This window comes from Panulirus ornatus, chromosome 30 (genome assembly GCF_036320965.1).
Source record: "Panulirus ornatus isolate Po-2019 chromosome 30, ASM3632096v1, whole genome shotgun sequence".
In the NCBI taxonomy this organism is placed as follows: domain Eukaryota; kingdom Metazoa; phylum Arthropoda; class Malacostraca; order Decapoda; family Palinuridae; genus Panulirus; species Panulirus ornatus.
In genome coordinates, this window is record NC_092253.1 from 16,560,218 (window position 1) to 16,580,408 (window position 20,191).

General features: G+C 44.5%; 1 protein-coding gene across 1 annotated transcript in view; it reads right to left on the reverse strand.

Moving 5' to 3' along the window:
• Positions 1–20,191, reverse strand: part of LOC139758586 (probable methyltransferase-like protein 24) — a 112,181-nt gene that overhangs the window by 27,088 nt on the left and 64,902 nt on the right. The window contains exon 8 of the mRNA XM_071680104.1: positions 11,076–11,230. Coding sequence (XP_071536205.1) covers positions 11,088–11,230 — 143 coding nt within the window. The 3' untranslated portion in view covers positions 11,076–11,087. The remainder of the gene's footprint in view (positions 1–11,075; positions 11,231–20,191) is intronic.

Here is a 20,191-nt window from a genome sequence, read left to right on the forward strand (position 1 = left end):
TCAAACTCACCTCCCAATTGACTTGACCCTCAACCCTACTGTAACTAATAACCTTGCTCTTATTGACATTTACTCTTAACTTTCTTCTTCCACACACTTTACCAAACTCCGTCACCAGCTTCTGCAGTTTCTCACATGAATCCGCCACCAGCGCTGTATCATCAGCGAACAACAACTGACTCACTTCCCAAGCTCTCTCATCCCCAACAGACTTCATACTTGCCCCTCTTTCCAAAACTCCTTCATTCACCTCCCTAACAATCCCATCCATAAACAAATCAAACAACCATGGAGACATCACACACCCCTGCCGCAAACCTACATTCACTGAGAACCAATCACTTTCCTCTCTTCCTACACGTACACATGCCTTACATCCTCGATAAAAACTTTTCACTGCTTCTAACAACTTGCCTCCCACACCATATATTCTTAATACCTTCCACAGAGCATCTCTATCAACTCTATCATATGCCTTCTCCAGATCCATAAATGCTACATACAAATCCATTTGCTTTTCTAAGTATTTCTCACATACATTCTTCAAAGCAAACACCTGATCCACACATCCTCTACCACTTCTGAAACCACACTGCTCTTCCCCAATCTGATGCTCTGTACATGCCTTCACCCTCTCAATCAATACCCTCCCATATAATTTACCAGGAATACTCAACAAACTTATACCTCTGTAATTTGAGCACTCACTCTTATCCCCTTTGCCTTTGTACAACGGCACTATGCAAGCATTCCGCCAATCCTCAGGCACCTCACCATGAGTCATACATACATTAAATAACCTTACCAACCAGTCAACAATACAGTCACCCCCCTTTTTAACAAATTCCACTGCAATACCATCCAAACCTACTGCCCTGCCGGCTTTCATCTTCCGCAAAGCTTTTACTACCTCTTCTCTGTTTACCAAATCATTTTCCCCAACCCTCTCACTTTGCACACCACCTCGACCCAAACACCCTATATCTGCCACTCTGTCATCAGACACATTCAACAAACCTTCAAAATACTCATTCCATCTCCTTCTCACATCACCACTACTTGTTATCACCTCCCCATTTACGCCCTTTACTGAAGTTCCCATTTGCTCCCTTGTCTTACGCACCCTATTTACCTCCTTCCAGAACATATATATATATATATATATATATATATATATATATATATATATATATATATATATATATATATATATATATGTGAGAAACTGCAGAAGCTGGTGACTGAGTTTGGTAAAGTGTGTGGAAGAAGAAAGTTGAGAGTAAATGTGAATAAGAGCAAGGTTATTATGTACAGTAGGGGTGAGGGTCAAGTCAATTGGGAGGTGAGTTTGAATGGAGAAAACTGGAGGAAGTGAAGTGTTTTAGATATCTGGGAGTGGATCTGTCAGCGGATGGAACCATGGAAGCGGAAGTGGATCATAGGGTGGGGGAGGGGGCGAAAATTTTGGGAGCCTTGAAAAATGTGTGGAAGTCGAGAACACTATCTCGGAAAGCAAAAATGGGTATGTTTGAGGGAATAGTGGTTCCAACAATGTTGTATGGTTGCGAGGCGTGGGCTATGGATAGAGATGTGCGCAGGAGGATGGATGTGCTGGAAATGAGATGTTTGAGGACAATGTGTGGTGTGAGGTGGTTTGATCGAGTAAGTAACGTAAGGGTAAGAGAGATGTGTGGAAATAAAAAGAGCGTGGTTGAGAGAGCAGAAGAGGGTGTTTTGAAATGGTTTGGGCACATGGAGAGAATGAGTGAGGAGAGATTGACCAAGAGGATATATGTGTCGGAGGTGGAGGGAACGAGGAGAAGAGGGAGACCAAATTGGAGGTGGAAAGATGGAGTGAAAAAGATTTTGTGTGATCGGGGCCTGAACATGCAGGAGGGTGAAAGGAGGGCAAGAAATAGAGTGAAGTGGAGTCATGTGGTATACAGGGGTTGACGTGCTGTCAGTGGATTGAAGCAAGGCATGTGAAGCGTCTGGGGTAAACCATGGAAAGCTGTGTAGGTATGTATATTTGCGTGTGTGGACGTGTGTATGTACATGTGTATGGGGGGGGGGGGGGTGGGGCCATTTCTTTCGTCTGTTTCCTTGCGCTACCTCGCAAACGCGGGAGACAGCGACAAAGTATAAAAAAAAAAAAAAAAAAAAAAAAATATATATATATATATATATATATATATATATATATATATATATATATATATAAATATATATATATATATATATATATATATATATATATATATATATATATTTATATATATATATATATATATATATATATATATATATATATATATATATATATATATATATATATATATACATTATATATATATATATATATATATATATATATATATATATATATATATATATATATATATATATATATATATATATATATATATATATATATATATATATATATATATATATATATATATATATATATATATATATATATTATACATATATATATATATATATATATATATATATATATATATATATATATATATATATATATATATATATATATTATTTTTTTATATATATTTTTTTTATTTTATTTTGCTTTGTCGCTGTCTCCCGCGTTAGCGAGGTAGCGCAAGGAAACAGACGAAAGAATGGCTCAACCCGCCTACATACACATGTATATGCATACACGTCCACACACGCATATATACATACCTATACATCTCAATGTACACATATATATACACACACAGACATATACATATATACACATGTACATAATTCATACTGTCTGCCTTTATTTGTTCCCATCGCCACCTCGCCACACATGGAATAACAACCCCCTCCCCCCTCATGTGTGCGAGGTAGCGCTAGGAAAAGACAATAAAGGCCCCATTCGTTCTCACTCAGTCTCTAGCTGTCATGTAATAATGCACCGAAACCACAGCTCCCTTTCCACATCCAGGCCCCACACAACTTTCCACGGTTTGCCCCAGACGCTTCACATGCCCTGGTTCAATCCATTGACAGCACGTCGACCCCGGTATACCACATCGTTCCAATTCACTCTATTCCTTGCACGCCTTTCACCCTCCTGCATGCTCAGGCCCCGATTACTCAAAATCTTTTTCACTCCATCTTTCCACCTCCAATTTGGTCTCCCACTTCTCCTCGTTCCCTCCACCTCTGATACATATATCCTCTTTGTCAATCTTTCTTCACTCATTCTCTCCATGTGACCAAACCATTTCAAAACACCCTCCTCTGCTCTCTCAACCACACTCTTTTTTTTTTTTTCCACACATATCTCTTACCCTTACATTACTTACTCGATCAAACCACCTCACACCACATATTGTCCTCAAACATCTCATTTCCGGCACATCCACCCTCCTGCGCACAACTCTATCCATGGCCCACGCCTCGCAACCATACAACATTGTTGGAACCACTATTCCTTCAAACATACCCATTTTTGCTTTCCGAGATAATGTTCTCGACTTCCAAACATTCTTCAAGGTTCCCAGAATTTTCGCCCCCTCCCCCACCCAATGTTTCACTTCCGCTTCCATTGTTCCATCCGCTGCCAGATCCACTCCCAGATATCTAAAACACTTTACTTCCTCCAGTGTTTCTCCATTCAAACTTACCTCCCAATTGACTTGTTCCTCAACCCTACTGTACCTAATAACCTAGCTCTTATTCACATTAACTCTTAACTTTCTTCTTTCACACACTTTACCAAACTCAGTCACCAGCTTCTGCAGTTTCTTACATGAATCAGCCACCAGCGCTGTATCATCAGCGAACAACAACTGACTCACTTCCCAAGCTCTCTCATCCACAACAGACTGCATACTTGCCCCTCTTTCCAAAACTCTTGCATTCACCTCCCTAACAACCCCCTCCATAAACAAATTAAACAACCATGGAGACATCACACACCCCTGCCGCAAACCTACATTCACTGAGAACCAATCACTTTCCTCTCTTCCTACACGTACACATGCCTTACATCCTCGATAAAAACTTTTCACTGCTTCTAACAACTTGCCTCCCACACCATATATTCTTAAAACCTTCCACAGAGCATCTCTATCACTTCTATCATATGCCTTCTCCAGATCCATAAATGCTACATACAAATCCATTTGTTTTTCTAAGTATTTCTCACATACATTCTTCAGAGCAAACACCTGATCCACACATCCTCTACCACTTCTGAAACCACACTGCACTTCCCCAATCTGATGCTCTGTACATGCCTTCACCCTCTCAATCAATAACCTCCCATATAATTTACCAGGAATACTCAACAAACTTATACCTCTGTAATTTGAGCACTCACTCTTTTCCCATTTGCCTTTGTACAATGGCACTATGCAAGCATTCCGCCAATCCTCAGGCACCTCACCATGAGTCATACATACATTAAATAACCTTACCAACCAGTCAACAATACAGTCACCCCCTTTTTAAATAAATTCCACTGCAATACCATCCAAACCTGCTGCCTTACTCGCTTTCATCTTCCGTAAAGCTTTTACTACCTCTTCTCTATTTACCAAATCATTTTCCCTAACCCTCTCACTTTGCACACCATCTCGACCAAAACACCCTATATCTGCCACTCTATCGTCAAACACATTCAACAAACCTTCAAAATACTCACTCCATCTCCTTCTCACATCACCACTACTAGTTTTCACCTCCCCATTAGCCCCCTTTACTGAAGTTCCCATTTGCTCCCTTGTCTTACGCACTTTATTTACCTCCTTCCAAAACATCTTTTTATTCTCCCTAAAATTTAATGATACTCTCTCACCCCAACTCTCATTTGCCCTCTTTTTCACCTCTTGCACCTTTCTCTTGACCTCCTGCCTCTTTCTTTTATACCTCTCCCACTCATTTGCATTTTTTCCCTGCAAAAATCGTCCAAATGCCTCTCTCTTCTCTTTCACTAATAATCTTACTTCTTCATCCCACCACTCACTACCTTTTGTAATCAACCCACCTCCCACGCTTCTCATGCCACTAGCATCTTTTGCGCAAGCCATCACTGCTTCCCTAAATACATCCCATTCCTCCCCCACTCCCCTTACCTCCTTTGTTCTCACCTTTTTCCATTCTGTACTCAGTCTCTCCTGATACTTCTTCACACAAGTCTCCTTCCCAAGCTCACTTACTCTCACCACTCTCTTCACCCTAACATTCTCTCTTCTTTTCTGAAAACCCCCACAAATCTTCACCTTAGCCTCCACAAGATAATGATTAGACATCCGTCCAGTTGCACCTCTCAGCACATTAACATCCAAAAGTCTCTCTTTCGTGCGTCTATCAATTAACCCGTAATCCAATACCGCTCTCTGGCCATCTCTCCAACTTACATATGTATACTTATGTATATCTCGCTTTTTGAACCTGGTATTCCCAATCACCAGTCCTTTTTCAGCACATAAACCTACAAGCTCTTCACCATTTCCATTTACAACACTGACAACTCCATGTATACCAATTATTCCCTCAACTGCCACATTACTCACCTTTGCATTCAAATCACCCATCACTATAACCTGGTCTTGTGCATCAAAACCACTAACACACTCATTTAGCTGCTCCCAAAACACTTGCCTCTCATGATCTTTCTTTTCATGCCCAGGTGCATATGCACCAATAATCATCCATCTCTCTCCATCAACTTTCAGTTTTACCCATATCAATCTAGAATTTACTTTCTTACACTCTATCACATACTCACATAAACCATTGTAAGGTCTGTGGAGCTATATATATGGGCTATGGATAGAGTTGTGCGCAGGAGGATGGATGTGCTGGAAATGAGATGTTTGAGGACAATGTGTGGTGTGAGGTGGTTTGATCGAGTAAGTAACGTAAGGGTAAGAGAGATGTGTGGAAATAAAAAGAGCGTGGTTGAGAGAGCAGAAAAGGGTGTTTTGAAATGGTTTGGGCACATGGAGAGAATGAGTGAGGAAAGATTGACCAAGAGGATATATGTGTCGGAGGTGGAGGGAACGAGGAGAAGTGGGAGACCAAATTGGAGGTGGAAAGATGGAGTGAAAAAGATTTTGTGTGATCGGGGCCTGAACATGCAGGAGGGTGAAAGGAGGGCAAGGAATAGAGTGAATTGGATCGATGTGGTATACCGGGGTTGACGTGCTGTAAGTGGATTGAATCAGGGCATGTGAAGCGTCTGGGATAAACCATGGAAAGCTGTGTAGGTATGTATATTTGCGTGTGTGGACGTATGTATATACATGTGTATGGGGGTGGGTTGGGCCATTTCTTTCGTCTGTTTCCTTGCGCTACCTCGCAAACACGGGAGACAGCGGCCATATATATATGGCATGTGAAGTGGCTGGGGTAAACCATTGTAAGGTCTGTGGAGCCTGGTTGGATGTAGAGAGGGAACTGGTTCAGAGTGTTAATAACACACTGCGGTTGAAAACATAATTTCCATTGTTTGTTCGTCGGTCTAGTCCCACGTGGTGTGTGTGTGTGTGTGTGTGTGTTTGTGTGTGTGTGTGTGTGTGTGTGTGTGTGTGTGTGTGTGTGTGTGTGTGTGTATAACAGTCCCCACGTTAGAATAGCATCATAAGTCCAGATACGTAGATCCTGCCCGCTACCTCCGCCTGGCTGGTACCGGTGAAGCGAACACCTTTACCGTCACCACTTTAGTATATCATGATGGTCCCTTTATGCACCAAGTGGGACGCATAATTATACATCTATTTAATCACGTTACTATTTTTTACAGAGCGGTAGAGATTTTCTGCCCTAAAAGTTTACGTTGGGTTTGTGTGAGTTACGTTACTTAGGAACATATTTGGTAACGGGTGAGACGGTATCTACTGTAGCTTTGTTAACGTTACTTACGTCTACCTTTAGTGGCGCTAATAATGATACTATCCGTTACTGGCAGTCATCGTGGGTCCACATCTCCCAATACTGGCAGTCATCGTGGGTTACACACCTTCCGTTACTGGCAGTCATCGTGGGTCCACATCTCCCAATACTGGCAGTCATCGTGGGTTACACACCTTCCGTTACTGGCAGTCATCGTGGGTCCACATCTCCCAATACTGGCAGTCATCGTGGGTTACACACCTTCCGTTACTGGCAGTCATCGTGGGTCCACATCTCCCAATACTGGCAGTCATCGTGGGTTACACACCTTCCGTTACTGGCAGTCATCGTGGGTCCACATCTCCCAATACTGGCAGTCATCGTGGGTTACACACCTTCCGTTACTGGCAGTCATCGTGGGTCCACATCTCCCAATACTGGCAGTCATCGTGGGTTACACACCTTCCGTTACTGGCAGTCATCGTGGGTCCACATCTCCCAATACTGGCAGTCATCGTGGGTTACACACCTTCCGTTACTGGCAGTCATCGTGGGTCCACACCTCCAGTTACTGGCAGTCATCATGGGTTACACACCTTCCGTTACTGGCAGTCATCGTGGGTCCACATCTCCCAATACTGGCAGTCATCGTGGGTTACACACCTTCCGTTACTGGCAGTCATCGTGGGTCCACACCTCCAGTTACTGGCAGTCATCATGGGTTACACACCTTCCGTTACTGGCAGTCACCGTGGGTCCACATCTCCCAATACTGGCAGTCATCGTGGGTTACACACCTTCCGTTACTGGCAGCCATCGTGGGTCCACATCTCCCAATACTGGCAATCATCGTGGGTCCACACCTTCCGTTACTGGCAGTCATCGTGGGTTACACACCTTCCGTTACTGGCAGTCATCGTGGGTCCACATCTCCCAACACTGGCAGTCATCGTGGGTCCACACCTTCCGTTACTGGCAGTCATCGTGGGTTACACACCTTCCGTTACTGGCAGTCATCGTGGGTTACACACCTTCCGTTACTGGCAGTCATCGTGGGTCTACATCTGTTACCGGCAGTCATCGTGGGTTACAAACCTTCCGTTACTGGCAGTCATCGTGGGTCTACATCTGTTATTGGCAGTCATCGTGGGTTACACACCTTCCGTTACTGGCAGTCATCATGGGTTACACACCTTCCGTTACTGGCAGTCATCGTGGGTCCACATCTCCCAATACTGGCAGTCATTGTGGGTTACACACCTTCCGTTACTGGCAGTCATCGTGGGTCCACACCTCCAGTTACTGGCAGTCATCATGGGTTACACACCTTCCGTTACTGGCAGTCATCGTGGGTTACACACCTTCCGTTACTGGCAGTCATCGTGGGTTACACACCTTCCGTTACTGGCAGTCATCGTGGGTCTACATCTGTTACTGGCAGTCATCGTGGGTTACAAACCTTCCGTTACTGGCAGTCATCGTGGGTCTACATCCCCTGTTACTGGCAGTCATCGTGGGTTACACACCTTCCGTTACTGGCAGTCATCATGGGTTACACACCTTCCGTTACTGGCAGTCATCGTGGGCCCACATCTCCCAATACTGGCAGTCATCGTGGGTTACACACCTTCCGTTACTGGCAGTCATCGTGGGTCCACACCTCCCGTTACTGGCAGTCATCATGGGTTACACACCTTCCGTTACTGGCAGTCACCGTGGGTCCACATCTCCCAATACTGGCAGTCATCGTGGGTTACACACCTTCCGTTACTGGCAGTCATCGTGGGTCCACATCTCCCAATACTGGCAATCATCGTGGGTCCACACCTTCCGTTACTGGCAGTCATCGTGGGTTACACACCTTCCGTTACTGGCAGTCATCGTGGTTCCACATCTCCCAACACTGGCAGTCATCGTGGGTCCACACCTTCCGTTACTGGCAGTCATCGTGGGTTACACACCTTCCGTTACTGGCAGTCATCGTGGGTTACACACCTTCAGTTACTGGCAGTCATCGTGGGTCTACATCTGTTACTGGCAGTCATCGTGGGTTACAAACCTTCCGTTACTGGCAGTCATCGTGGGTCTACATCTGTTACTGGCAGTCATCGTGGGTTACACACCTTCCGTTACTGGCAGTCATCATGGGTTACACACCTTCCGTTACTGGCAGTCATCGTGGGTCCACATCTCCCGTTACTGGCAGTCATCGTGGGTCTACATCTCCTGTTACCGGCAGTAATCATGAGTCTACTATTCCTATAACCAGCAGTCATCGTCGGTCCGGACCAATCGTCACTAAGAATCATCTTTGTTACACAACTCCCTTCACTGGGAGTCATCGTGTGGTCACACCTCCTGACAGTGGGAGTCATCATGGGTTTATACCTATCACTGGAAGTCATGGTTCATGCGCACATTCCGTCGCTGTCAGTCATCATGGGTTCCCGCCTGGCGGTGGAAGTCATCATGGGTTCCCGCCTGGCGGTGGAAGTCATCATGTGTTCCCGCCTGGCGGTGGAAGTCATCATGTGTTCCCGCCAGGCGGTGGAAGTCATCATGTGTTCCCGCCTGGCGGTGGAAGTCATCATGTGTTCCCGCCTGGCGGTGGAAGTCATCATGGGTTCCCGCCAGGCGGTGGAAGTCATCATGTGTTCCCGCCTGGCGGTGGAAGTCATCATGGGTTTACACCAACCACTGACAGTCAAGGTTAGTCACACCTCCCGTCACTAACGGTCATCGCGAGTCCACACTTGTCATTGGCAGTCATCACTGGTCCATACATCCTGACACTGGCAGTCATCGTGGGTCCAGTGGCCGTCATCCTGGGTCCACAACTCCTCCAGTCACTGCTAATCACTACACCTTCTCTCGCTGGAAGTCTTCTTGGGTCTACACTTCCTGCTGTCACGCGTTCATCATGGGTTCACGCTTCTTCCCGTCACTGGTCGTAAGGGTGCATATCTCTGCCCATCACTGGCAGTCATCATGGGTCCACAACTTCCGTCACTGGCAGTCATGCACACCTCCTCCCGTCACCGTCAGTCACTGTGGGTCTTCACCTCCCGTCACAGACAGCCATCGTGGGTACACATCTCCTGTCACTAGTAACATTCTTGGGCCTACGTCTCCTCCTCTCTTTGGCAATGATCGTGGGTCCACACTGCCCATCACTGGCATTCATCATGGGTTCACACCTCCTCCCGTCACAGTTAGTCATCCAGAGCCACACCTCCCGTTCCTGGCACTTATCTTGCGTCTACACCTTAGGTCAGCGACAGTCATCATGGGTCCACACCCAGTGCCCTGATCGGCAATCATCGTGGGTCCACACTTCCTGACGTCATCATGGGTCCAAATTTCCTGCGTCACTGACAGTCACCTTGGCTCTCTTGCTGTGACTGGCAATTATCGTGGGTTCGTATCTCCTTCCGTCATTGGCTGTCATCGTGGGTCCACGCCTCCTCATTTCACTGGTAGTCGTCATGGGTCTTCACCTCCGCCGGTCATTGGTAGTCATCGTGGATTTATGCCTCCTATTGCCACTGACAGTCATCGTAGGAACACATTTCCTCCCTCACTGACAGGCATTGTGGATCTACACCTTCCGTCACATGCAGTCATCGCAGGTTTGCATCTCACCTCGTACCCGGCAGTCATCGTGGGCACACACCTCCTTCCATCACACATTCCTTCCCTGGCAGTCATCATGGGTGCACACTAACTCCCATGCCTGGCAGTCATCGTAGATGTACACCTCCTCCCGTCACTGGCAGTCATCATGAATGCACACCTCCCGTCACTAGCTGTCATCGTGAGTCCACACCTCCTCCCGTCACTAGCAGTCATCGTGAGTGACATCTCCCGTTACTGGCAGTCACTGGAAATGATCGTTGGTCCACATCTCTTCACGTCAGTGGCAGTCGTCGTGGGTCAGCACCTCATCCGACTGGCACTCATCGTGGCTGCACACATCCTCCTCGCACCTACTTTCGTCACTGTCAGCTGTCCTCGTTGGTCTACATTCGCTCTCGTCATTACCAGCTGTCCTCGTTGGTTCTTACCTGTTCCCACTACCAGCTGTCCCCTTTGGCTCATATCCCCTCTCATCACTACCAGCTGTTCTCGATGGTTACTACCCACTCCCGTCTCTACCAGCTGTCCACGTTGACCTGTATCCTGTCCCGTCACAACCAGTTGTCCTTGATGGTCCTTACCTTCTCTCGTCGCTACCAGCTGTCCTCGTTGGCCCACACCACCTCCCGCCAGGAGCCAGGAGCAAATCGTGAAAAGATAATCTTGAAACCGTGGCAGGCAAGCTGATGGTAGTAAGGCCAGAAGATCTGGAGTGTGCTTGTGGGGTCCAGCTTGCCTGAGTGACAAAGACAAGTGAATCTGACGTCAGGAGAACTGGCCACTTGTGACTGATCATTATATATGTAACAAGGATCACAATATGGTATTTCATGAACAAGTGAAAAAAGTGAGGGAAAATATAAATTCCCTTATCTTATTTTTCCAGATAAATATGTTTTGGTACAGATGTTACATGGCTGAGTAGGTTTCTTTTGGATAATTCAGTAATCCCTTGGGACATATATATATATATATATATATATATATATATATATATATATATATATATATATATATATATATATATATATATATATATATATATATATATATATTGGAAAGGATCACAATTCTGCGCGTGATCAAGATATTCCTGTGAGTCCACGGGGAAAATGAAACACGAAAAGTTCCCAAGTGCACTTTCGTGTAATAATCACATCATCAGGGGAGACACAAGTGAGGAATATAACAGTCAGTTGATATACATCGAAGAGACGAAGCTAGGACGCCATTTGGTAAACATGTGATTGTCCAAAATCACATGTTTACCAAATGGCGTCCTAGCTTCGTCTCTTCGATTTATATCAACTGACTATTATATTCCTCACTTGTGTCTCCCCTGATGATGTGATTATTACACGAAAGTGCACTTGGGAACTTTTCGTGTTTCATTTTCCCCGTGGACTCATAGGAATATATATATATATATATATATATATATATATATATATATATATATATATATATATATATATATTTTTTTTTTTTTTATACTTTGTCGCTGTCTCCCGCGTTTGCGAGGTAGCGCAAGGAAACAGACGAAAGAAATGGCCCAACCCCCCCCAAACACATGTACATACACACGTCCACACACGCAAATATACATACCTACACAGCTTTCCATGGTTTACCCCGGACGCTTCACATGCCTTGATTCAAATCCACTGACAGCACGTCAACCCCGGTATACCACATCGCTCCAATTCACTCTATTCCTTGCCCTCCTTTCACCCTCCTGCATGTTCAGGCCCCGATCACACAAAATCCTTTTCACTCCATCTTTCCACCTCCAATTTGGTCTCCCTCTTCTCCTTGTTCCCTCCACCTCCGACACATATATCCTCTTGGTCAATCTTTCCTCACTCATTCTCTCCATGTGCCCAAACCATTTCAAAACATCCTCTTCTGCTCTCTCAACCACGCTCTTTTTATTTCCACACATCTCTCTTACCCTTACGTTACTTACTCGATCAAACCACCTCACACCACACATTGTCCTCAAACATCTCATTTCCAGCACATCCATCCTCCTGCGCACAACTCTATCCATAGCCCACGCCTCGCAACCATACAACATTGTTGGAACTACTATTCCTTCAAACATACCCATTTTTGCTTTCCGGGATAATGTTCTCGACTTCCACACATTTTTCAAGGCTCCCAAAATTTTCGCCCCCTCCCCCACCCTATGATCCACTTCCGCTTCCATGGTTCCATCCGCTGACAGATCCACTCCCAGATATCTAAAACACTTCACTTCCTCCAGTTTTTCACCATTCAAACTCACCTCCCAATTGACTTGACCCTCAACCCTACTGTACCTAATAACCTTGCTCTTATTCACATTTACTCTTAACTTTCTTCTTCCACACACTTTACCAAACTCCGTCACCAGCTTCTGCAGTTTCTCACATGAATCCGCCACCAGCGCTGTATCATCAGCGAACAACAACTGACTCACTTCCCAAGCTCTCTCATCCCCAACAGACTTCATACTTGCCCCTCTTTCCAAGACTCTTGCATTTACCTCCCTAACAACCCCATCCATAAACAAATTAAACAACCATGGAGACATCACACACCCCTGCCGTAAACCTACATTCACTGAGAACCAATCACTTTCCTCTCTTCCTACACGTACACATGCCTTACATCCTCGATAAAAACTTTTCACTGCTTCTAACAACTTGCCTCCCACACCATATATTCTTAATACCTTCCACAGAGCATCTCTATCAACTCTATCATATGCCTTCTCCAGATCCATAAATGCTACATACAAATCCATTTGCTTTTCTAAGTATTTCTCACATACATTCTTCAAAGCAAACACCTGATCCACACATCCTCTACCACTTCTGAAACCACACTGCTCTTCCCCAATCTGATGCTCTGTACATGCCTTCACCCTCTCAATCAATACCCTCCCATATAATTTACCAGGAATACTCAACAAACTTATACCTCTGTAATTTGAGCACTCACTCTTATCCCCTTTGCCTTTGTACAATGGCACTATGCACGCATTCCGCCAATCCTCAGGCACCTCACCATGAGTCATACATACATTAAATAACCTTACCAACCAGTCAACAATACAGTCACCCCCTTTTTTAATAAATTCCACTGCAGTACCATCCAAACCTGCTGCCTTGCCGGCTTTCATCTTCCGCAAAGCTTTTACTACCTCTTCTCTGTTTACCAAATCATTTTCCCCAACCCTCTCACTTTGCACACCACCTCGACCCAAACACCCTATATCTGCCACTCTGTCATCAGACACATTCAACAAACCTTCAAAATACTCATTCCATCTCCTTCTCACATCACCACTACTTGTTATCACCTCCCCATTTACGCCCTTCACTGAAGTTCCCATTTGCTCCCTTGTCTTACGCACCCTATTTACCTCCTTCCAGAACATCTTTTTATTCTCCCTAAAATTTACTGATAGTCTCTCACCCCAACTCTCATTTGCCCTTTTTTTCACCTCTTGCACCTTTCTCTTGACCTCCTGTCTCTTTCTTTTATACTTCTCCCACTCAATTGCATTTTTTCCCTGCAAAAATCGTCCAAATGCCTCTCTCTTCTCTTTCACTAATACTCTTACTTCTTCATCCCACCACTCACTACCCTTTCTAAACAGCCCACCTCCCACTCTCCTCATGCCACAAGCATCTTTTGCGCAATCCATCACTGATTCCCTAAATACATCCCATTCCTCCCCCACTCCCCTTACTTCCATTGTTCTCACCTTTTTCCATTCTGTACACAGTCTCTCCTGATACTTCTTCACACAGGTCTCCTTCCCAAGCTCACTTACTCTCACCACCTTCTTCACCCCAACATTCACTCTTCTTTTCTGAAAACCCATACTAATCTTCACCTTAGCCTCCACAAGATAATGATCAGACATCCCTCCAGTTGCACCTCTCAGCACATTGACATCCAAAAGTCTCTCTTTCGCACGCCTGTCAATTAACACGTAATCCAATAACGCTCTCTGGCCATCTCTCCTACTTACATAAGTATACTTATGTATATCTCGCTTTTTAAACCAGGTATTCCCAATCATCAGTCCTTTTTCAGCACATAAATCTACAAGCTCTTCACCATTTCCATTTACAACATTTCCATATATATATATATATATATATATATATATATATATATATATATATATATATATATATATTTTTTTTTTCTTTATACTTTGTCGCTGTCTCCCGCGTTTGCGAGGTAGCGCAAGGAAACAGACGAAAGAAATGGCCCAACCCCCCCCCCCCCCCCATACACATGTATATACATACATCCACACACGCAAATATACATACCTACACAGCTTTCCATGGTTTACCCCAGACGCTTCACATGCCTTGATTCAATCCACTGACAGCACGTCAACCCCGTCCACACACGCAAATATACATACCTATACATCTCAATGTACACATATATATACACACACACAGACATATACATATATACACATGTACATAATTCATACTGTCAGCCCTTATTTATTCCCATCGCCACCTCGCCACACATAGAATAACAACCCCCTCCCCCCTCATGTGTGCGAGGTAGCGATAGGAAAAGACAACAAAGGCCCCATTCGTTCACACTCAGCCTCTAGCTGTCATGTAATAATGCACCAAAACCACAGCTCCCTTTCCACATCCAGGCCCCACACAACTTTCCATGGTTTACCCCAGACGTTTCACATGCCCTGGTTCAATCCATTGACAGCACGTCGACCCCAGTATACCACATCGTTCCAATTCACTCTATTCCTTGCACGCCTTTCACCCTCCTGCATGTTCAGGCCCCGATCACTCAAAATCCTTTTCACTCCATCTTTCCACCTCCAATTTGGTCTCCCACTTCTCCTCGTTCCCTCCACCTCTGACACATATATCCTCATGTTCAATTTTTCCTCACTCATTCTCTCCATGCGACCAAACCATTTCAAAACATCCTCTTCTGCTCTCTCAACCACACTCTTTTTGTTTCCACACATCTCTCTTACCCTTACATTGCTTACTCGATCAAACCACCTCACACCACATATTGTCCTCAAACATCTCATTCCCAGCACATGCCCCCTCCTGCGCACAGCTCTATCCATAGCCCATGCCTCGCAACCATACAACATTGTTGGAACCACTATTCCTTCAAACATACCCATTTTTGCTTTCCGAGATAATGTTCTCGACTTCCAAACATTTTTCAACCCTCTCAGAATTTTCGCCCCCTCCCCTACCCTATGATTCACTTCCGCTTCCATGGTTCCATCCGCTGCCAGATCCACTCCCAGATATCTAAAACACTTCACTTCCTCCAGTTTTTCTCCATTCAAACTTACCTCCCAATTGACTTGACCCTCAACCCTACTGTACCTAATAACCTTGCTCTTATTCACATTTACTCTTAACTCTTCTTTCACACACTTTACCAAACTCAGTCACCAGCTTTTGCAGTTTCTTACATGAATCAGCCACCAGGCTGTATCATCAGCGAACAACAACTGACTCGCTTCCCAAGCTCTCTCATCCACAACAGACTGCATACTTGCCCCTCTTTCCAAAACTCTTGTATTCACCTCCCTAACAACCCCATCCATAAACAAATTAAACAACCATGGAGACATCACACACCCCTGCCGCAAACCTACATTCACTGAGAACCAATCACTTTCCTCTCTTCCTACACGTGCACATGCCTTACATCCTCGATAAAAACTTTTCCCTGCTTCTAACAACTTGCCTCCCACACCATATATTCTTAATACCTTCCACAGAGCATCTCTATCAACTCTATCATATGCCTTCTCCAGATCCATAAATGCTATATACAAATCCATTTGCTTTTCTAAGTATTTCTCACATACATTCTTCAAAGCAAACACCTGATCCACACATCCTCTACCACTTCTGAAACCACACTGCTCTTCCCCAGTCTGATGCTCTGTACATGCCTTCACCCTCTCAATCAATACCCTCCTACATAATTTACCAGGAATACTCAACAAACTTATACCTCTGTAACTTGAGCACTCACTCTTATCCCTTTGCTTTTGTAAAATGGCACTATGCAAGCATTCCGCCAATCCTCAGGCACCTCACCATGGATCATACATACATTGAATAACCTTACCAACCAGTCAACAATACAGTCACCCCCTTTTTTAATAAATTCCACAGCAATACCATCCAAACCTGCTGCCTTGCCGGCTTTCATTTTCCGCAAAGCTTTTACTACCTCTTTTGTGTTTACCAAATCATTTTCGCTAATCCTCTCACTTTTCACACCACCTCGACCAAAAAACCCTACATCTGCCACTCTATAATCAAACACATTCAAGAAACCTTCAGAATACTCACTCCATCTCCTTCTCACATCACCACTACTTGTTATCACCTCCCCATTAGCCCCCTTCACTGAAGTTCCCATTTGCTCCCTTATCTTACGCACTTTATTTACCTCCTTCCAGAACATCTTTTTATTCTCCCTAAAATTTAATGATACCTTCTCGCCCCAACTCTCATTTGCCCTCTTTTTCACCTCTTGCACCTTTCTCTTGACCTCCTGCCTCTTTCTTTTATACATCTCCCACTCATTTCCATTTTTTCCCTGCAAAAATCGTCCAAATGCCTCTCTCTTCTCTTTCACTAACAGTCTTACTTCTTCATCCCACCACTCACTACCCTTTCTAATCAACCCACCTCCCACGCTTCTCATGCCACAAGCATCTTTTGCGCAAGCCATCACTGCTTCCCGAAATACATCCCATTCCTCCCCCCACTCCCCTTACCTCCTTTGTTCTCACCTTTTTCCATTCTGTACTCAGTCCCTCCTGGTACTTCCTTACACAAGTCTCCTTCCCAAGCTCACTTACTCTCACCACTCTCTTCACCCCAACATTCTCTCTTCTTTTCTGAAAACCTCTACAAATCTTCACCTTCGCCTCCACAACATCCCTCCAGTTGCACCTCTCAGCACATTAACATCCAAAAGTCTCTCTTTCGCACGCCTACCAACTAACACGTAATCCAATAACGCTCTCTGATCATCTCTCCTACTTACATACGTATATTTATGTATCTCGCTTTTTAAACCAGGTATTCCCAATCACCGGTCCTTTTTCAGCACATATATCTACAAACTCTTCACCATTTCCATTTACAACACTGAACACCCCATGTATTCCAATTATTCCCTCAACTGCTACATTACTCACCTTTGCATTCAAATCACCCATCACTATAACCCGGTCTTGTGCATCAAAACCACTAACACACTCATTCAGCTGCTCCCAAAACACTTGCCTCTCAAGATCTTTTTCCTCATGCCCAGGTGCATATGCACCAATAATCACCCATCTCTCTCCATCCACTTTCAGTTTTACCCATATCAATCTAGAATTTATTATCTTACACTCTGTCACATACTCCCACAACTCCTGTTTCAGGAGTAGTGCTACTCCTTCCCTTGCTCTCATCCTCTCACTAACCCCTGACTTTACTCCCAAGACATTCCCAAACCACTCTTCCCCTTTACTCTTGAGCTTCGTTTCACTCAGAGCCAAAACATCCAGGTTCCTTTCCTCAAACATACTACCTATCTCTCCTTTTTTCTCATCTTGATTACATCTACACACATTTAGACACCCCAGTCTGAGCCTTCGAGGAGGATGAGCACTCCCCGCGTGACTCCTTCCTCTGTTTCCCCTTTTAGAAAGTCAAAATACAAGGAGGGGAGGGTTTCTGGCCCCCCGCTCCCGTCCCCTTTAGTCGCCTTCTACGACACGTGAGGAATGCGTGGGAAGTATTCTTTCTCCCCTACCCCCGGGGATATATATATATATATATATATATATATATATATATATATATATATATATATATATATATATATATCCCTGAGGCAGGGGAGAAAGAATTCCACCTCCGTATTTCCTCACGTGTGGTAGAAGGCGACTAAAGGGGGGCGGAAGCGGGAATTGGAAACTCTCTCCTTCGTGTATTTCTATTCATAAAAGAGGAAACAAAAGAAGGAGTCAAGCGGGAATGCTCAGCCTCCTCGAAGGCTCAGACTGGGGTGTCTGAATATGTGGATGGAACCAAGATGAGAAGAAAGGAGAGATAAGTGGGAAAAACCTGGATGTTCTGGCTGTGAGTGAAACGAAGCTCAAGGGTAAAGGGAAAAAGTGGTTTGGAAACATCTTGGGAGTAAAGTTGGGATTGGTGAGAGGACAAGAGCTAAGGAAGGAGTAGCACTACTCCTGAAGCAGTTATGGGAGTGTGTGATAGAGCTTAAGGAAGTAAATTCTAGATTGGTGTGGGTAAAACTGAAAGTGGATAGCGAGAGATGGGTGATTATTGATGCTTATGCACCTGGTCATGAGAAGAAAGATAATGAGAGGAAAGTGTTTTAGGAGTAGCTAAGTGAGTGTGTCAGCAGTTTTGGCGCGCGGGTCAGGCATTAGTGATGGGTGTTTTGAATGCGGTCAAAATGTGGCAGTTAATGCTATAATTCGCGCACAAGGGGTATTCAGTGTTGTGAATTGAAATTGTGAAGAGCTAGCGAATTTGTGTGCTCAAAAAAGGCTGGTATTGGGAATACTTGGTTTGAAAAGAGAGATGTACGCAAGTATACGTATGTGAATAGAAGAGAGGGGCAGCCGGTGGGATGTCTGATCACTATCTTGTGGAGGTGAAGGTGAAGATTTGTAGAGGTTTTAGAAAAAGAGGAGAATGTCGGGAAGAGAGAGTGGTGAGAGTAAGCTTGGAAAGGAGACATGTGTGAGGAAATACCAGGAGAGACTGAGTACAGAATGGCAAAAGATGAGAGCAAAAGAAGTGAGGGGAATGGGTTAGGAATGGGAAGTATATAGGGAAGCAGTAATGGTATGAGCAAGAGATGCATGTGGCATGAGAAAGGTGGGAGGTAAGCAGATTAGAAAGGGTAGTGAGTGGTGTGATGAAGAAGTAAAGTTGCTAGTGAAAGAGAAAAGAAAGGCGTTTGGATGGTACTTACAAGAAAGAAACGCAAATTATTGGGAGATTTATAAGAGAAAACGACAGGTCAAGGGGAAGGTACAAGGATTGAAAAAGAGGGCAAATGAAAGTTGGGGTGAGAGAGTATCATTAAACTTAGTGAGAAGGAAAAATGTTTTGGAAGGAGGTAAATAATGTGAGAAAGACAAGAGAAAAAATAGGAACATCGGTGAAGGGGGCAAAGGGGAAATGGTAACAGGTAGTGATGAAGTGAGGAGACGGAGTGAGTATTCTGCAGGACTTGAATGTGCTTGATAATAGAGTGGCAGACGTAGGGTGTTTTGGTCAGGGTCGTGCGCAAGTGAGAGTCAGGGAGAGTGGTTGGTGAAGGTTGAAAGCCTTGCGGAAGATGAAATCCGGTAAGGAGGCGGGGGTAGATGGTACTGAGGTTGAATTTATTAAAGAGGGGAATGACTGTGTTGTTGATTGGTTGCTAAGGATATTCAGTTTATGTAAGGATCATGATGAAGTGCCAGAGGATAGGCGGAATGCATGCATAGTGCCATTGTACAAAGGCAAAGGGGATAAAAGTGAGTGCTCAAACTACAGAAGTATAAGTTTGAGTATACCAGGAAAATTGTATGGGAGGGCCCTGATTGTACAGAGAATCATAATGGGGAGGAGCAGGGTGGTTCCAG